The following is a 19,550-nucleotide window of genomic DNA, read 5'->3' as shown; positions in this document are numbered from 1 at the left end:
CTTAGTTACCACTTTGAAGTTGAACTCCTGCAATAGGAGCAACCATCTCATCAGTCGTCCTTTAACATTTGCTTTGTTCATCAAGAAGGAAAGGGCTTCATGATCCACGTAGAACTTCTTTTCATCTCAATAAGAGAAATGGTTGAAATGTGACAGTAAAACATTACTATCAAAAAATGACAATCACTCTAGTCCATCTTAACAAAATTGACAATTGATCCACTTTACTACTGGAAAGTGACAATTACTCAAGCAATTTCAATAAAACTAGCAATTTTTAAAATGTCAATTTGATTTTTTTTAAAGCTATGTAACAAAAGTCTTCTCCTCATTGGTGGAGTGCACTCTCTCTCCTCCTGCTAAAATGCCAAAAAGTGATCTCAAACTCCCACTAATGGAGTAAATGATTTATTGGAAAGACTTAGGGGGCCAAAATTTTTAGTAAGATAGAACTCAAATCAATATATTTTATGAATTCATCTAATGTGTTTAAGACCACATTTAGAACATAATTTGGTCACTATGAATTTATTTTTATGTATTTTGGTGTGACTTATGCACCATCTATGTTTGCACAAACAATTAATAAAATACCTTTGGATTATCAAGGTTTTATGGTTGTTTTCCTTGATTATATAGTTTTCTTTAGTAAGTCAAAAGAGGAACATAAGAAACATCTTAGATTTGTGTTTAACTTACTACATAAAATCACTTGTATACAAATCATGATAGGAGTTTATTCTTTCAAAATCAAATTGAGTACTTGGGATACACGATTTTTGCTAAAGGAATAACTATAGATCCAAAGAAAATTTGAACAATAAAACAATGATATATCCCTAAGAGTTTGCATGAAGTTAGAATTTTCCTTGAAGCAAGTTTCTACCAAACGTTTGTTTGAAATATTTCATTATTGTTGTATATTTAACCATGTTATGGCATAAAAATATTATTTCCAAATGGGATTCTAGCCAACAAAATTCTTTTGGTACCCTAAAATATATTTTGACTCGTGCATCTATACTTCAACTGCTATATTTTATCTTATCAGATTTGAAGTCCTTATAAAAACAAATCGACAAGCTATCATATATTCTAGAACCAATCATTTATCTCTAACCAATCCATCAATAGGTGTATAATTATAAAAAACATTCATGTTATTATTCTAAAATCTTTACCAAATAATAGAAAAATAAGATCTATTGCATATGTAGGAATCATAGCATTTAAAGTTTGAACCTTGACAAGAGAAATATGATTCAATTATATATTTTTACTTTATCAAAACTAAGGAGATGATGTGATATAACGTTTTCAATAGGTCTATGAGTCAATGTATCTACAACCATGTTAGCATGATCAAGTTGGGATTGGATCATTAGGTGAAAGCTTTGAACGAAAGAAGCCCATTTTATAAGAAGTATGGAGGTGTGGTGGTAAGGTGGTAGAAGAACCGCCGATGAAAATAGCTTAGAATCTGCTCAGGGGTGCTCTACACAATGAGATTCATAGAATAATGCTATATGATGAGAATGCACATGCAACAAGTGCCACTTGGACAGTGTCCCTTGTGGGAAAATTATTCACTTGCCCAAGTGCCCTTTTACAAATATGATAATGATCATGCAATGCACAGGGGAGGAACAATAGGGAAGGGAGGCCAATGTTGAGGACAAATGTCGAAGCTTGTAGAATACCGAGAAAGAATAGGAAACCCCTCTTAACAATCGATGTCAATGCCAAAGGAGAAAGAGGAACCTGATGTCAGTCTTTGTGTTGTGCTTGTATTTTCAAAGAAATTTGTGTATTATTGCACCTTTTAGGAATGTCTCAATGATTAAAATGCATACACAGTCTCACAGAGGACATAGAGAAATCTAGTCTACTTAGCTACATATAAGGAATATTTTTATTGGCATGTAATGAATCATAATATATCAAAATTTATGTATGAATGCATTGTGTATCAATGCATTAAATGTCACCTTGATTATATTACAAGTTGATAAACTTTTTATGAACATTATTTTTTCTCATCATGAATTTCCAAAAGTAATACTTTTTTATCATGATAATGAACTACATAATCATTTTTGGGTAGCATTGTTTAAAAATTGAGGTTCTAAGTTGGAATTTACTTTAGCTTTTCACCTCAAAATTAATGGCTAGACTAAACCAACCATTAGTACTATTCTTGACATTCTTGGATCCTACATAATTGAATGACCAAACAAAAATCAACAGTTATCTAACCTCCAGTTTACTTAAAACAATACTCCACATCCTGCTACTTATAGAGAATATTTTGAAGTTATCTATGAAAAGAAATAACCTTTTTGTATGAACACTATAGCTATAGATGTATCAACTACTACTTATGATACTTTCATTAGGGACCATATGAAAATCCTAGAAGAAGTGACTAAAAAGATTAAGCAATCATGATTGAGATATACATCTCAAGTAAATGAGAAATTCAAAGCTATTACATTCAAAGAAAATGAACTATTTTGGTTATGTATTAAAACAAAGAGATTGAAATCCATTGAAAGGTATCTAAAAATTAAATTATCTCCAAGATCCTATGGATCATTTTGTATTGTTCATGAGATCAATGATAATATATTTAGATTGGGCATTCCGCCTCATTGGAAGATTCATGATTTATTTCACATTAGTGTATTGAACCTTTTAAGAAAACCCCACAATAACTCCAATTGTAGATGTTTCTTTGTTATTAGAACAAGATATATAAATTTCTACACCTAAAGTTATTCTTGAACATGTTCAAACCACAACTAGAGCCAAAAATTAGTATCATAGGTATCTCGTAGTAATAATAGTATATTCAAAAGCCATTGCTAACTCCCATTTATGATCATCTAATAACTACCTACCACTCACACTCACATTAATGTCCAACGGGTAGAGATTTGCCACATGAGGTAGTGTTACATGAAAATCATGGTAAAATTATTTTCATAGGAAATGTAGTGCAAATTTGCCACATGATGCAACACTAGCATGTGGTTGGTCATCCATGTATTTTTATTTGTTCTATCAACTAATCATAATTGCTTTTCAAATCCTATGCAATACTATGAAAATTATTAAATTTTAATATGAAAATAATATGGCAACGATGATGTTCCTCCCCTCCACTATTTTTTTTCCCCACTGGTAAGCTACATGGCAGGCCAAACCTAGCTGCCCAGTTGGGAGGAAGGCCGCCATCATGACTCCCCCATAACATCCCTCCTTCCCCCCCCCCCCCCCCCCCTGTTGCCGTCTTGAGAGAGAGAGAGAGAGAGAGAGAGAGAGAGAGCGAGCAAATGAGAGAAAGAAAGAGAGGGAGTGACAGAGAGCAAGAGAGAGAAACCTTCCAAGAAGGTTCTCCTTCTCTTTCCCTCCTTAGAGGGTGATCACAGGTGTTGTTCTTCTCCCCCTTGTTCTGCTTGGATTATCCATAGTGTAATTTCTCTCCCCAATTGGCCCCGCTAATCGAGTATAAGGCGCGGAAGTCTTGTACGATTCACTTCTATGGGAGACAAAGATCAAGAATGGACCCCAAGTGAAAAATGTCAAGCACGGATGGAAATCCCTCAACAAGCAATGGAGCCTTGGCCGAGGGCATCACTGCCTATCCAACTGTTGTAGCGGTCTTAAGTAACATATTTCCAAATTGATGAATACTTGCTTTGATTCCCGCATGAGATGCATTAGACCTGTATTTTGCCGCACAAGAATAGGACACTGAAAAGGATAAACTACATCACAAGTATTCAAAGGATTGAATTCCCCAAATGTGTGTATCAAGAGAAGTTAATTGTATTTGGATGCTATGTGATGAATTCATAAACAATATATAAGGCTTCAAGCATTGTCAACTTCCCATCCTCGCAATAGTAGGTGTGTTTTCGTCACTTTGAAGGTATATGTTGCAACTTACATGCCTAAAGGATTGCTTGGCAAGCAACTTAGCCTAGAAGAGAATCATTTTCAAAGCTCTAGACCTTTGCCCAAGCTCTCGCTAATAGCTCATGTTGATAGATTGGGAATATTGATGTTGTACCTAGCTAGTACAGACAATGATCATAAGGATTAAAGACTAAGATGCCTTGGGATCCATCCAATAACCACTACGTTTATCAATCCAAATTTGGGGATTGGACTAGATACAAACAACATGATTAATTAAGGAAATGATATTTTTGCGTGGGTCGATCATCTCCAAGGTCACGCCATATTTCAAACCGAGAGGGCACTGCTTGATTTACGGGCCAAAGGTCAAGTGGTGAAAAGGCCAACCACGGAAGTTGTGTCTCACTCCTTGGTCCTTTGGGGTCAGGTGGAGCTCTAGACACCCCTTGCCTAGTCCGGAACAAAGTTGAAGATTGTTGTGAGCTCAACATTTGTGGCATTGGAAGATCCTATTCTAGATAAAGGATGGAAATTATGGTGCCATGTGATTTGAACCAGTTACTTCTGTAGGAGAAGGGATATATAATTTCTCCTATATGGGCAAGAGACAAAGATTAACTTGAAGATAAGTTAAGAAATTTGTTTGTCCAAAGGACTGCTTGCTTTGTTTTTATGTCAGTTTTATAAGTTACGCGAACAAACCCTATTCCCTAAAAGGTTTAATTAAGGAAGATGATTTTAAATGTCAGGCATAATTGTGATAGGACATAATTAGATAACTAAAGAATGCCTATTGAGGGAAGCGAGTGGGCGGAACCCTCGACAGGTCTATCCTACAGCAGGGTGGACTCAGAGAATTGGGAGGCTTCTTACAACGTTTTTTCATCATTTGACCTCTAGGTAATGATAAGACAGAACCCGATTCATGCCGTTTTAGGGGACCAGAATGGGACTATGTCCTACGGACAGAGAGGTTGAGTGGCGCATCCCTCTCATCTCCTATTCTCTTTGAACCAAGTGCGGCACGGGTCTGCTTTGGGTTGGGTATCTCTATGTAAAGTAGGATGTCCAAGACCCAACGCTAGAATGCTGTCAAGAGACCTTGGCCCCTAGGGACCCAAGTTTCAGGTCCGCAAACATTCTGTGGACCCAGGAAACCCTAGGCGACAAACCCCATAACATTCAATGGGAGTGCCGGGCGGCATCGCTTAGATTCATCTCTCGATGGACCGCTAAAAACGTGCTTGGATAGTCGATAAGGCAGGCATGTTACAACTAATGTGTTTTGTATTGTGATTATTAGATCCTTAGAATTAGATAGAGTTATGCAGAATAAATATTCTAATGAAGTGCATTCTAATGTGTAGGAGTTATTCATGGTTGAACGCTTCACAGCATGGAATTATTGCATTTTTGGGCACCTACTAGTGGCATGACATTATATGCGTCTACCGCAATTTATTTATTTGGATATAACTATTTTACAAGGCCTAGACTTGATTATTACTTTTTAAATTGTAGAATAGCTTTATTAGAATAGGAGTTAGAAAATATTAGGCTCTAAAGAGTTGAATTAGGGGATATAAAAGGGCAAAGGACAAATGCATATGATATCATATTTTTACACAATAATATAACTTTGACCTTCTTTTCTTTCTAGCTCTTCCTAATCTTTCATGGCTTCCAACCATCTCTTTCTTTCTTTCCTCTCTTTCTCTCTCCATTTCCAATATTTCTCTCTCCTCGTCTGGACTTTCTCTCTCCTCTACACTCTTTTTCTCTCTTTCTTATAGCCTTCTCTCTCCTCTCAAGTCCCTTCATGACAAGTGGTATCAAAGCATTGGTCTTTGATCTATTTTTCTCCTCTTTTTCTTCATATCCAGTCCTAATTTTTATCATAAAAACCAATTTCAAACAAGTACTACATGTATAAGATATGGATAATGATGACTAACAATGACTTGTAGGACACCTACAGTTGGAAGTAGACAAATCTGGAGATCTTAGAAGATGGAAGGGACAAATATGGCAATGGATGGACAAAATAGCATGTCGTCATCATCAAATTTTCATGCAATTTTTGGAGGTACTTGGTAAAGTAGAGTTGCAAGCTTTAATGGAGACTAAAGGCCTTGTTACTTTTTCAACCAATAGGGTTTCTTCTTTTCTTCCCAAGCTTCTCTTCAATCTTTCATGGGATACACCATAAAGATCTCTACTTCTCTTCTTCATCTTTGCTTCCTACCAACAATGGCTTGGTCTAGCACCTTCTTGGTATCATATAGAAAAGATTGAGCACCATTGTTAAGACATATAACTCAAGATTTGGGATTATCTATTCAGCACAGAGTGCACTGATTCTATAGCTTGTCTTTTCTTCATCTTCAACTTTTAAATCATCATCTACTTGGCTTCCTTACAAGTGGACTTCATCCACAAGCCATTGATAACCAATGATGATGGCTCCTACTTCAACCTTTGCAAGCATTTCAATCTGGAACAATACACACATCTGCAACTAATCAACAATGAGTTTGATCTCTGTTTAGAGCTCGAGCTATTGTGCTTGCAGATTTATCCATAAGAGTAATATGAAAAAGAAACCAAGACTACAAGCCAACACTGATTGCAGATGAAGTTGCAAGCAACATAAGGGACATCAGATGATAGAAGCAAAGTCCTTCTCCATGTATAGGCTTGCTAGCAACTTAACAATAGTAATATCAACTTCTATAGGGTGCTCATCTATCAAGGTTAAAGGCATCCATTGTTGTGAGATATGACCTATGTTGAGACAGCCTATTGCAAAGAATGAGATGAATGGGTCTTCATTGTGTAGCAAGGACGTCCTCTCGATTGCCTTCTCCATTGACAATTGCTAGATTGTGTTGGCCTCCCCTTATCACACCATCAAGCTCTGGAACGCGGTTGGTGAGTGCAAGTACACCATTCAAGATGCATATGCACATACTAGATGCGTTAGCTACATGTACTCCTTGCTTGCCACAACCAATGCCATCATTGAGTCAGAGTCCTAGGATAGGACTATCAAGGTGTGGAACCTTACCAACTACAAGTTGCACTCAAATCCCCTGGGACACACTGGTTATGTCAACGGTGTTATTATCTCTCTTGCTAGTTTTCTTTGCACTAGTGGTGGCAAGGATGGTGTAGCAATGTTGTGAGAGATGGTTTCTGAATTCAATCTAGTGTGAGTGGGCATGACATTGGAACTTTGCACCCTTAGTATTGAAGCATAGGACGTTTTTGGTATATCTTCCAACGTCTCCTCAGTTGACATCTGAACTTCTTTTGTCTCTGCAAGGGAGACTATTACCTATTGTACCCCTAAATTATCTCATGCACCTTCTACTACTATGAATACCTCTACATTCTTTGAGGATTTGTGGTCATGTGATACAACATTTTTCTCATGTACTTCTAGAGAGTACAACGTCAGGAGAAGAACTGATTCATTTCATGCTTGATCATAGTTAACACAATGCTATGGCTTAAGCTTCTACATCAATGGCCCTCATGAATTTAGCTCAAACGTAATTTTTGTTGGTCTTCGTTAACAAGGGGGGAATCCCCTACACTTTTGTGCATTTTTCATTGTGATTAAGTTTGAAATTCATTAGGAGATTGGGGGCAGATCATGTGCTTGCAAGAATTGCTTGCATCATGAGCATGTTATGCATGACGAAGATGTTTTAGAGAATTATGAGCAACAGAGGGAGGATACAAAAGCATCAGATTTTACATTTTCTCCTTCTTTCACATCACTCGTTAGCCTGCCTCCACTCCTTATGCAAATCTTCATTGTCTGCAAATTGTCTTAATTCAACATGTTCTCTGTATTAAGGACCCAATCTTTTGAACCAACCCGCTTGGTTATGGACTTACTAACTCGGGATTGCATAAGCTTAACCAACGTTTGGAGTTATACCATTTGTTTTGTTCTAGAACTGTCTAGGCTAGGACAGTTAGGAGCCTGCTCCTCCTGGTGTTTCAGTCAAGAGCTATCTTGAACCAACCTCAAGATTGAGACCTTAGGATTTTAAGGTTTTATTAAAGCAAAAGATTATCTAATCTTCTTTTTCGTTGCAGTTTCGTGCAGATGCCTCCTGTGGATGAGCATGAGGACAAACAGTTTGCTGTAAATCAATGAGGGAAACGAGAGCAAAACCGATCACCATGTATGACATAGCAGGAGCAGAACAGTTCGTAATTTTGTATCTTCCTTTTTCACTAGATTTCCCCTCGTTTGATGCTCATCCCATCTTTTAACTGTTTCTCCGTGCATGCATTCTTATTCAGCGCGAATGTTGATCTCCAGTCATAAATAGGGCCAAGAAACAAAGGAGACGAAGAAGGAAGGAAGCAAGAGATCAGGAATTGGAGATGGCAAGGAATGAAGGAAGGCATCTTACCACAGGGTGATGCAGGAGCAAGCGAGAGAGGCTGCCCCTTTCGAGCTTTCTTCTTCTCCCTCCTCGTCTTGCATTCCCTCTACCTGATTTGCCAGATTTTCATCTTCTACACATTTGACTCTATGGATCATCGTCTGATTTGTTGGACTTCTTCCTGTAATTCTCCTCATAGACACGAGCGATAATGATGCCCGTCTTCACAAGCTTGCGGATGTCGAGAATGTTGTATTTTTGTGCCAGATAGATGCCATAGATAGTGCCATGCCCAAAGAAGAAGAGTGTGCGCATGAAGGCCATCACTGATCGGCCTTCTCCTCCTCCTCTTATTTGATCTAAGATTGTACCCCCCACGAATGTGTAGCTCGAATGGCAGCCCTCGTGGTTGGTTCCACGAGAATTCTTCAGAGGGAGGCTTCGATGTCACTGACAATGTGCCCGCAGGCATGCAACTTCGACATCATCTGGTCCATGATACGTCCATAGCAGTGACGACTGTAGAGATCACATGAGATCTGCAGCCCTGAGCTCTTGCACCACCCATGGATCATTGTTGCAGTCAATGAGGCTGTGGTCGAAATCGAAGATCAACAGCGGCACTACTCCTGTATTTCTTACTACCGGCCTCGCCCATTCTTCTTTTTCTTTCATTAATCTTTTTTTCTTCTTCTTCTAATACCTCAAGTGCAGTAGTAAAAATAACTCGCCCATGAAATGGGGATTGCCCAAGACATCTGATTTCCTTCTCCACACTCATCTCTACTAGCCTCTACTCCAAGATGGCTCTTCTTTCTTCCTCCTCCCCTCATCCACAAGAAGCTTGATTCTCAATTCACAGAGTTGCTAGTAAAATAGAGCTAGTGAGAAACAAATCCGCATGTAGCTTCTTGTTGCTTCAAAGATCTTCAACACCTGCTCTTCACTTTGCAAAATCCATGGCTAGCCCGGTCCTGGCAACGGAACCAAAAATGACCCCAGCACACCAAGAAGCACAAAACCAAGGTACCGAGCAGCAAAGTATATGCTTGGAGCGTTGCTCCTCACCATGAAACGTGCAAATATACCTCTCTTGCCATGAATACATACACATGATAGGCCCAAGACACACCCTCACTGATCAAGAAACAAGATCAGGAGCCTCCTCCTCTTCCTCTACACACTCAAGATCCATAGTTTTCTACACAAAGGTAGAGCAAGAAGAAGGATGGACAAAGAGAGTTTGGAAAAGAGGGAAGAAAGAAGTTAAAGAGGCACCACAATCTGTTGTGCTCCAACCTTCTTAACCACTTTTTTCCAAGAACCCCGGTTGCACCCTTTTGAACCTTTTTTAAATCGAATATTTTTTAGCATACATAAAGACTAAAGTAGGCAACTTATGTGTTGCATGTATTCTAGGCAAGATTCCTAAGGTTGTAAAATAAAAGAACATATGCAATTGGCTTTTATAACTCCAAGCCAAGCATTTACAACACGCCATAAAAATATATCAATGAAGTACAATGAATGTGCATATAGCACAAACATTTTTTATAAAATGAATAATTTGTCGATATAGAGCCACATGCTTTTAGCCTTTTTGGTGATGAAATTGGAGGCTATCATCTCCAAGGTCACGTCGCATTTCAATCCGAGAGGGCACTACTCGATTCACAGGCCAAAGGTCAAGTGGTGAAAAGGCCAACCACGAAAGTTGTGTCTCGCTCCTAGGTCGCTTGGGATTAGTGGAGCTCTGCACACCCCTTGCCTAGTCCGGAACGAAGTTGCAGGCTGTCGTGAGCCCAACATTTGTGGTGTTGGAAGATCCTATTTTAGATAATGGATGGAAATTATGGTGCTATGTGATTTGAACCAAGTACTTCTGTTGGGCAGAAGGGATATATAAATTCTCATGTATGGGCAGGAGACAAAGATTAACGTGAAGATAAGTTAATGAATTTGTTTGAACTTTTTTGTCAAAGGATTGCTTGCTCTATATTCGTGTTTGTGCCATAAATTACATAAACGAACCCAGTTCCCTAAAAGGCTTGATTAAGGAAGCTGATTTTGAATGTCACACATAAATGTGATAGGACCTAATTAGAAAACTAAAGCTATCAAGGTGGGTAGAACCCCGACGGGTCTGTCCTACGGTAGAGTGGTCCTAGAGAATTGGGAAGCTTCTCACAAGGTTTTATCGTTGTTTGACCTTTAGGTATTGTTAGGTTAGAACTTGATTCATTCCATTTTAGGGGACCAGAATGGGACAATGCCCTACGGGCAAAGAGGTTGAGCAGTGCATCCCTCTTGTTTTCCATTCTCTTTTAACCAAGTGCGGCATGGATCTGCTTCGGCTTGGGTATCCCTACGTAAAGTAGGATGTCTAAAACTCGCCGATGCTAGAATGCTGTCAGGAGACCCCGACCCTTAGGAGGCCAGATTTCAAGTCGATCCTAGTGGGTTCAGCCGTAAACGTTCCATTGCAAGACTCAAGAACCCTAGGCGACAAACCCCGAAACATTCCATGGAAGTGCTGGGCAGCAACGCTTAGATTCGTTTCTTGATGGACCACTAAAACATGCTTGGACAGCCGATAGACGGGCACGTTACAGGTCATGAGGTTGAGTACTACTTGTGGTATGCTACACCTAGTGTAATAGTTCTAGATGTGATCAAGCTAGACCATTGAGTTGTTATTTGAGTAGAACAAATTTATTTTAAAATAAAAACATTATGTATTAAATTTGTATGCTATGTTGAACCATGAGGCCAAATAAGAAACTAGATCCTTCACACCAACAATCAATTCTCTCCTTTCACATGTATGATTTGGTTAATGTTATGTGGTCCAAAAATAACTCTTTAACATTATAAATAGTAAATATGTCCACAAGGTGTGGCTCATATGATCCTTTTCAAAATTCAAATGTTTCTACTGTTTAATCGTATTTGGAAAATAACAACAAAGTAGATCATTCTTTAAATGTACCCATTGCTTGTCTGCTTTTCATCTTTTACCTCTTTTTAAGTTGATGCTATATTGTGTGCATGCATGCATATAAATTTACGAGTGTGTGCATGTGCACGTAGCCAATATGTGTATAAGGTGAAGAAACATCAATTTGATAGGCAAGAATGGGAATCTCTAAAAGGATTATATGCTTTTTTACCAATAGCTTCGAGAAACAAAAAGGTATATTACAAGGCATATGCTTATGACAACTATACCAAAAGGCCTTTTAATTGAACTTTATCAACACTATTGAAACCTTAATCCAATGCAATAGTGTAGATGGATTCATAAAGCAAAAGCATTGCTCAAACTTCCAAAAAAAGGTTAAAGGAAGCCTCAAATTTAAGGTTTTCAATTTTCAATGTAGTCCTCCTAATAAGTTAAGGAAAGAAGTAGATGCTGAAATATTAGTTTATTCAATTCCCTTCTGGTTGAAAAGATTGGTGCAAGAAGGATGGTTGGTAAGTAGAACAATGTCTAGAACAATGTCTCAATCAAAAGTGCATAAAGAGAAACGTTCATCATGTTCTCACTTACCTTTTCTCTTGGAGGAGAAGTGCCAATGCCAATAAAGTTGATTCATAAACTAGAACTATATAAACGCTAGAAAGTTATACCAAAGGATCTTGTGATTAGGAGAATATTTGAACTCCTTAGTGAAAACTACCAAAGTTCCAAAGTCTACTAATGAAAAGTTTCAAACCCTCCTAGAAAGAACATATAGTAGCTTCTACAATTTGAATCAAGATAGTTGTTTATACACCTATACAAGCTTCCAAATGTTACCCATGTTTGGAGCATTTAGAAGGCAAGTTCAATGCAACCAAGAAGACTGGATAGAAGATAAATAGGCCCAATTTACATAAGAGTAACTTGTTAGCAAATTGTACATCTCATGGGTTAGAGTTTGGGCTCTGGTGGGCCTTTTACACTTTGTGCCACAATGAGAGGATCAAGACTCACCACCTAGTTTGTGGGTGCGTGGGTGCCAAATCCTCTTCATCGAGCACCCTCTTTTTTGGTTGGCCACTTTGGCATTTCGTGTCCCTATTTATAGGAAAACTCCCTCCACTTTCAATCACTTCATTCGCATCCTTGGGGAGAGAGGGAAACTATGTTTGTTGTCAATAACTCAAGCCCAAGCTATGAACTATTTTGTACATTGGTATATGGATTCCATTTATGGAGCATATTCTTCTTAAGTTATTTGTTCTTTGCAATGTCCTTTTGTCTTTGTGTTCATGCTGTGTATTACAACAATTTCTCACACTTCCAATATTGCCACCTACTCTAACATGGTATCATATTTTTTGGTGTTGTTTTCTACCTAAAGGTCTACAATTGCCCTATTCCAATGCCAATTTAGCATGCATTTAACTACTTTAAACTACAATGCACCCATCCCATGGGTAGGCAACATCACTTCTTCATCCTCCTTGTCTTTCAACTTCGACTATGATTCAAGACCTCTCACCAAGGCAAAGCCCGAGGCTTCAAAGGCGGCTCCTTTGCATAAAAGGTGAAGGCAATGAAGGCCTCCTCTTCCACCTTCTAGCCCTAGTAGTGATGTCATTCCTAACCCCTCTCTAATGCCAAAGGAGTGTGAGGGTGGTGATAGTGGTGGTGGGGCATCCGAGCCTCATCAATATGCAAGTGCAATGGACCTAGACGAAAGCTTCCCACACACATTAAAGTCTATCAAGTTTTAAAATCTTGGAGCTAGAATTTACATCCAAGTTCATGACTACTTGTTTATTTGTCCAGTCTATGTTCACATGAGGGGACACTTTGGCAATTTTCAAGGAATCCATGGCCATGATACTTTTTGTTTTTGGCTTGATCACCCACTCCCTAGGTATCCATGGTCCTTTCTAAGCATGTGCTATGATGAGTCATTATCATTGCATCTTTTATTGTACCAATCACCCATGATCTAAGAGAGGGTGTTACCAAATCTATACATCCCATGGGTTAGAGTTTGGGCTTTAGTGGGTCTTTTACACTTTGTGCTAGAGAGAGGACCAAGACTAGCTGTCCACTTTGTGGACACTAGTTCCTCTTCCATCATGCACCCTTTTTTTGGACTAGCCACTTTGTTATTTTGTGTTTATTTATAGGCGAGCTCCCTCCTCCATTAAATAAGCAGGTTTCCTCTGCTTTCAGTCACTTCATTCGCATCCTTGTGGAGAGGGAGGCTATGTCCACTATGGGTGACTCGGAGCCTAAGCTTTACATTGTCTTGTGTCTTGGTATATGGATTCCATTTTGTGAGCATATTCTCTACAATAAAGCACTGGAAGTTTAAAAAGAGAGCCTCTCCAATGAACCCTGAAACATGAGCCAAAAAACCCAAGCCAATGAGTGGAAACTTGCCTCAAATCACACACTCCTGTTGAGTGAATCTGAGGGTACAAATACAACTATACTAAATGTTCAAGAAATTCAACACACAAGGTGTGCTAGACAAAGGAGCTAGAGTATGTCACTGGTGGTCTAATTGTCAAAGTAGCAAATCAATAAATACACTAACCCTTTGGAATGCTACAAACCTCTCTATGATTAAGGTACTAAGCATGTTCCCAAGGATGACAGCATATGGCACACCCAGAACCTGATACACATGCTCCTAATAGGACGATTGGGATCAGATCACGTTCTAATGTAGAAAATGTACTTCGCTGTCTGCTGATGAAAAGAAAAGCATAAAACGGTCGAAGAAAGTAAAGAACAAAACCAAGATAGATAAAGTCGAACACAAGTCTGATCAGCGCTGGTTGTGCTTCCTTTTAGTATCTGATATCCATATCCGTACCACCCAGCATCTCCTTGGATACATACCATCCCAAGCCTGCTTGTCATACCAACCCGCTATGTCAACTTTCACGGCTGGTTACGATGAATGTTCGACCCATTATGTATACGCTTTCTTGCAGCAAAGCATCAAAAATTGACTGTCAAAACGGCAAGAAAACCGACCACACAGCCAAGACCCACCTTCAGTGTAGAATGTAATGCAATAAACGCTAAAAACTGTATAGTCCAACTATCAACAGTTATCAGTTTCAAACTGACTGTCCGACATGCAGCCAAAGCAAGCTGAAGCATGATGATAAACTTTCAGATTTGACTCAAATTAATGATTTTGTTAGCAATTACAGGTGTCGATTTTATTTCCACAAATGAGCATTCAAAAGCAAATCATATTTAAAAAAGGAGAGACGAGGCAGGATAACACCTCATCCTTATTTCCAAGGTACGAGGTAACAGCTAGCTCAACAAGACTTGCACAACTACTGTCAAAATCGCAGATGCATCAGGATCGAAATGTCCCATGAAATGAGCAGCGATCGGCTGACAAGGCCACTTATGTAAAACGCATCAGTTCCACATTCAAAACCTACACAAAAGATAACACTTAGCAAGATACTCCTAGCATCCCACCCTTGCACCGTGCCCCCCTTCCCATTGGGCACCCCTCTATTTGACCAACCTGGCCATCCCCCTCTCCAAACCACCACAAGAAAAAGGGGGGGCAAGAGGAAAAGAACATGGGGTAAAAATGTCAGGTTCTGTCCTTGGCAACCGTATGTGGAACTTCAAGTTTGGATCAGCCTGGAAGATAATTCAATTGATTTGCTCAACACCATGATTGATTATTGGTTAAGTTGCTCTATACCATATTTGTTTTAGATTACTATTACAAAATTTTTCCCAGCAGGTCAGGCCACTGCTAAAGACACTCTCCCATCAACACTGCCCATTTTTAAAATGAGTTTGGTTCTGATGGGGTTTTAAACATCGGTTGTGTGGTTGAGCCTCTAGACTTCAGACTTAAGGATTCCCTTTTCAAGTAAGCACTTGGCTCCAGGCCCCTCTTTACATAGGAACTGGGATCTGCTAATGAGCCCCTGAAACTAGTGTCTACAACTGTGCCCTTGAACTTGGAGTCCAATTCTCTTTTCAAATATGTGTGTGGTTCCACAGCGGGGGTCCTCAGGCTAGGCTCTCCTGAAGAACCCATAAAGCTGAGTTCCTTTGGAGATGATCTGAAACCTTGCTCGGATAGCGGGGTTCTTAACTTCATACCAGCACCACCATAATTATCAGCATTACCAGGATAAGCCATCGAAGCACTTGTGAACTGCCTTGCATCCACAGGAGTGTCAACTCTTGGCTCATCAAGCCCTGACCTCACATGCCCTTGCGATGTCACAGAACTTGATGCCAATCCTATGTCGCTGCTTGGATGTAACTCCAACAAAGATTCGCGTTTCCTGCCGAAAAAATGCCATCCTCCAAACAGAACCAAAATGGTGATAAATACAGGACTGCTCCACATTTTTGTGTTGAAACTTGCTGGCTTCTGTACTGGCAGGTTGGACTTGTATATACCCACATAACCATCACCGAATCCTAAAACCACTAATTTGTCACGATTGCAAGCAATCACAGGACGATTTACATTGGAAATTGGAGTGTTCAAAAAGGATAGGGAAATTTCATCAGTAGATACTTTGAAAAGTGGACGGGGTACTCCAACTGGAATATTGCTATGTGTAGAGCCAACCTGCAATGTTGTATTGTACACAAGCACCTGTGTAGGAGCTGCCACAAGCAAATAGCCTTTAATTGCATGAGGGATCACAGGCCTCTCCACTTCAAGCTTCTTTTTTGAGCGGACATGGCATTCAAAATGCAGTGTGTCCCCAGATAAAACCACATAAATCATGAGTCCATCTGTTGTGAACCCATACGCTTTGGAACGACCTGCAGCATCAAATGCATAGGCTTCCACTTTAGATGTATCCAAACCCTCGCAAGGCCCATTTCTAACCATCATACTTCTCAAATCCAAAGATGCTGCTCCATCTCGTGACAGAAAAAGGAGGCGTTGTGAATTTGGAGACCGTAAAAAAGCAAGAGGCTGGCTTGATGACTTGGCAGCCCCATAAAAAGTACCATTTTCGCGAAAGACCCGAATTGTACCACCTGCATCTGACACTAGAATGTAGCGCATCTTCCCTATCCTGTAAACTTCAAGAATTGTCACTGGTTCACCAGTGTTCTCAAGCTCAGTTCTACCTAGCTCATCTGGCATTTGTGATTCAGTGTGTGGTGGCATGGACAGTGACTTGATATGCTCCATGCAAAGGGTATGCCCATCATCTCCATGTGAATGACCAGTGTGTGTTATTTCCCACAACTTGTGCATTAACACAGCCCCATCAGAGTGGCCTGTCAGTAAAACTGTTTCATTCCGTCGCACGATAAAGGAAAGCATGGCTGTGACTGGGGAATGTGACATGGTTGAAAAATCGACCAAAAGATCACCATGTGATAGAAAGATATAAACACGGCCTGAGCTGACACCAACTGCCACATACCTGTTTAAACCCTCCTCTCCTTCTTGTGGAAGCACATGCAAAGAAGTCACTTCTCCGTCCACCTTAACTGCAGAAATGAACTGGAAATGTTCAGACCAAGCAGGTTTGTATCGAGCAACAGTCACACCACCAGCATACATGTGTCTTGCAGGTGCAACCTCTGCAGGATATGATGTCTGAGTGCCCCCTGCAGCCTCCAGATCTCCAGTTGTGTGCTTTTGCTGTTCGATAACATGTTCTCTCTGAGTTAGATCGGCATGATATTCTCTAGCATGTGTATCTGCCATAATCATGCTGTCGTGCTGTATCATGGACGGATCATTATCCACACCAAGCATCCCAACACTGGTGGAGGTAACATCTACCACTTGTGTTCGCCTCAATGGAGTCAGAACCTCATTTTGGAGCTGAACAGTGTTTTTCAAGACTTCGACGAGGTGTTCAAGCTGCTGGAGCTGGCATTGCTGTTTGGTAATTATGTCCTCCAACTGCTTTAGAGAAGGTAGCTGCATGTTGCTAGCGCAATCAGGGTGTCTCTCATCTGCGGCCCTGTTTTGAGTCAAATAGGGCTTCTCAGGGAGCATGTCCACACCGTAGGACTCCTCATCTAGGTTTTCTGCTCCATTGGGCTCTACCAGGGCAGAGGATGGAGCAAATGAGAGCATCAAACCCAGCACAAGACATGATAATGCTGGCGAGCCACTAATGGCAGGCATGGCGAATAGCCGTAATGATGATGACGATGATGATACACAAGTGAAGCTCAAGCAGGGGGCATCGCAGCCCCGATGTTGTAAGTGCAACCCGAGAAAGGAGGGAAAACAAAAGATCAGATCTTGAAATTATGATCAATTACAAAGAGACAGAAAGCACCTGATGCGAATGGACACTGCGCGAGGCAACGGAGCCCGCGTTTGGTCTCCTGAACAATGAACGACACACAGAAGAAGAAGAAGGAGGAGAAAATGGGGGAGTGAATGAATCATTCAGCTCGAGAAGCGCCTGCAGGTCAGAGAGAGATCTTCGCCTGCTCCTGTTCCTCTCTCAGCACATATATGATGTCATTTCGCTCTTATGGTGGCCCCACCAGATCCCTCCATTTTGAACGTTATATCCTTAAGGCTACATAGACTTTAGGCACCTAGCAAGCCACCTCCTTCCAGATGGCCGGCCCTCCAGCCCTCCAGCCCCCACATACGCCATCCCTTCCAACCTAAGATCTCCACATATGCCGCCCCTCCAACCACAGACCCCCACATACCTACGCCATCCCCTCCGACCTAAGATCCCCATATATGCGACCATCATGATTCATCATCATATGATCAAGGTTCAACCAGGTCTTTTAACGCAATAGATATTTGTATACTAGCTAATAGAACAATAGGCTGCGAAGTGACAAGCAAAGTTGTCATGGGATGCTCAATAATCCATTTCTCCTCCTCTCTCTTTTTCTCCCTCTCCTTTTCTAATTTGTTTCTTCTCTCTCCCTCTCCTCTATGCCCCCCCCCCCCTCTCACTCTCTACCCCCAATAATCCATTTCTCCTCCTCTCTTCTTTTCCCCCTCTCTTTCCATTTTGTTTATTTTCTCTCCCTCTCTCTCTATGCTCCCCTCCCCAATTCCCTATGTCTAGATTTTTTCCCCTCTCTCTTTGTCTCTCCTCCCAATTCTCTCTCTCTAGATTTTTTTCCTCTTTGTCTCTCCTCCCAACTCTTTCTCTCTCTCTCTCTCTCTCTCTCTCTCTCTCTCTCTCTCTCAATATAAAATTTATAATAAAGAATATTAGATATACATATAATCTCATGCTTGCTTTACATAATAACTAGAAATTGTTCTCTCTCTCTCTCTCTCTCTCTCTCTCTCTCTCTCTCTCTCTCTCAAATTATAATAAAGAATATTAGATATACATACAATCTCATGCTTGCTTTGCATAATAATTAGAAATTGTTCTCTCTCTCTCTCTCTCTCTCTAAGCATTTGCATTCCCTTTAATGCTGTGCCCAAGGCGACAATACCATAATGATATATATACTACCGCCACCACTGTCAAAACATGGTTGATAGACCCAAATACAAGTAAGGGATAAGAAGTGTTAAACTTAGCATCTCATGCTAGGACAAGATGCCCATGGGTAAGCTTCCATGAGGAATTACCAAAAGATACAACATAACCTACATCATCCAACTATCCAGCCAAAAGTATGCTCTTAGTCAAAGCCGGAATATGGCGTACATCATGCAAAGCAAACATATTTCCTAAAGAAAATTGCAACTGGACATCTCCAATACCAACAATACCCGATGCCTACTCAATTTGACAGATCCTATCATGCTGCAGTAGGAGTGGAACCACTCTCAATGAGCGGGGATAGGAAATGAAGCCCCTAAATCAATCAGCCAACACTGATCATAGGTGGACAAGGGATCAGTCAACTATGAATCATCAACAGAAGAAACTATAAGTATGTAGTCATCATCATAATCAATATGTACAACATTCATCTCTTCAATCTTGATGCTGGACTTGCTAGTGACAATGCAACAATTATCATTCTTTTCTTGCACTTTACCCTTTCCCTTTTCCTTGCTCTTGTCATATCACCCATTTTATGGCACTATGGCCGAATATGACCATGCTTCCCATAGTAGTAACAAGTCAATGTGGACTTACCGTCACAGTACTTACTGTGAGAGTGTCCACGTGACTGACAATGAGACTTCTGAAAGTCTCTTCCATTGCGGTCATTATACTACTCCTACCATTATTACCTCTAGTTGTCAAAGTAATCAAAGCATGAGAGGTGTGGGAAGCATCTACATT

At 40.2% G+C, this 19,550-nt stretch overlaps 1 protein-coding gene across 1 annotated transcript; it reads right to left on the bottom strand.

Annotated features, from left to right (window-relative positions):
- Positions 1–13,816: 13,816 nt before the first annotated feature.
- LOC148035425 (putative membrane protein At1g75140) lies at positions 13,817–17,980 on the bottom strand. The gene is made up of 2 exons (XM_087680429.1): positions 14,579–17,980; positions 13,817–14,269 (listed from the first exon to the last, which is right to left on the bottom strand). The coding sequence occupies exon 1, from the start codon at positions 17,441–17,443 to the stop codon at positions 15,107–15,109; it is 2,337 nt and encodes a 778-aa protein (XP_087536555.1). The 5' UTR covers positions 17,444–17,980; the 3' UTR covers positions 13,817–14,269; positions 14,579–15,106.
- Between the last annotated feature and the right edge of the window lie 1,570 nt (positions 17,981–19,550).

This window comes from Lygodium microphyllum, chromosome 6 (genome assembly GCF_053477565.2).
Source record: "Lygodium microphyllum isolate KBCC chromosome 6, Lygodium_microphyllum_v1.1.10, whole genome shotgun sequence".
Lineage (NCBI taxonomy): Eukaryota > Viridiplantae > Streptophyta > Polypodiopsida > Schizaeales > Lygodiaceae > Lygodium > Lygodium microphyllum.
Note: the sequence above shows the minus strand (reverse complement) of the source record. Positions and strands in the feature narration are given on the sequence as shown.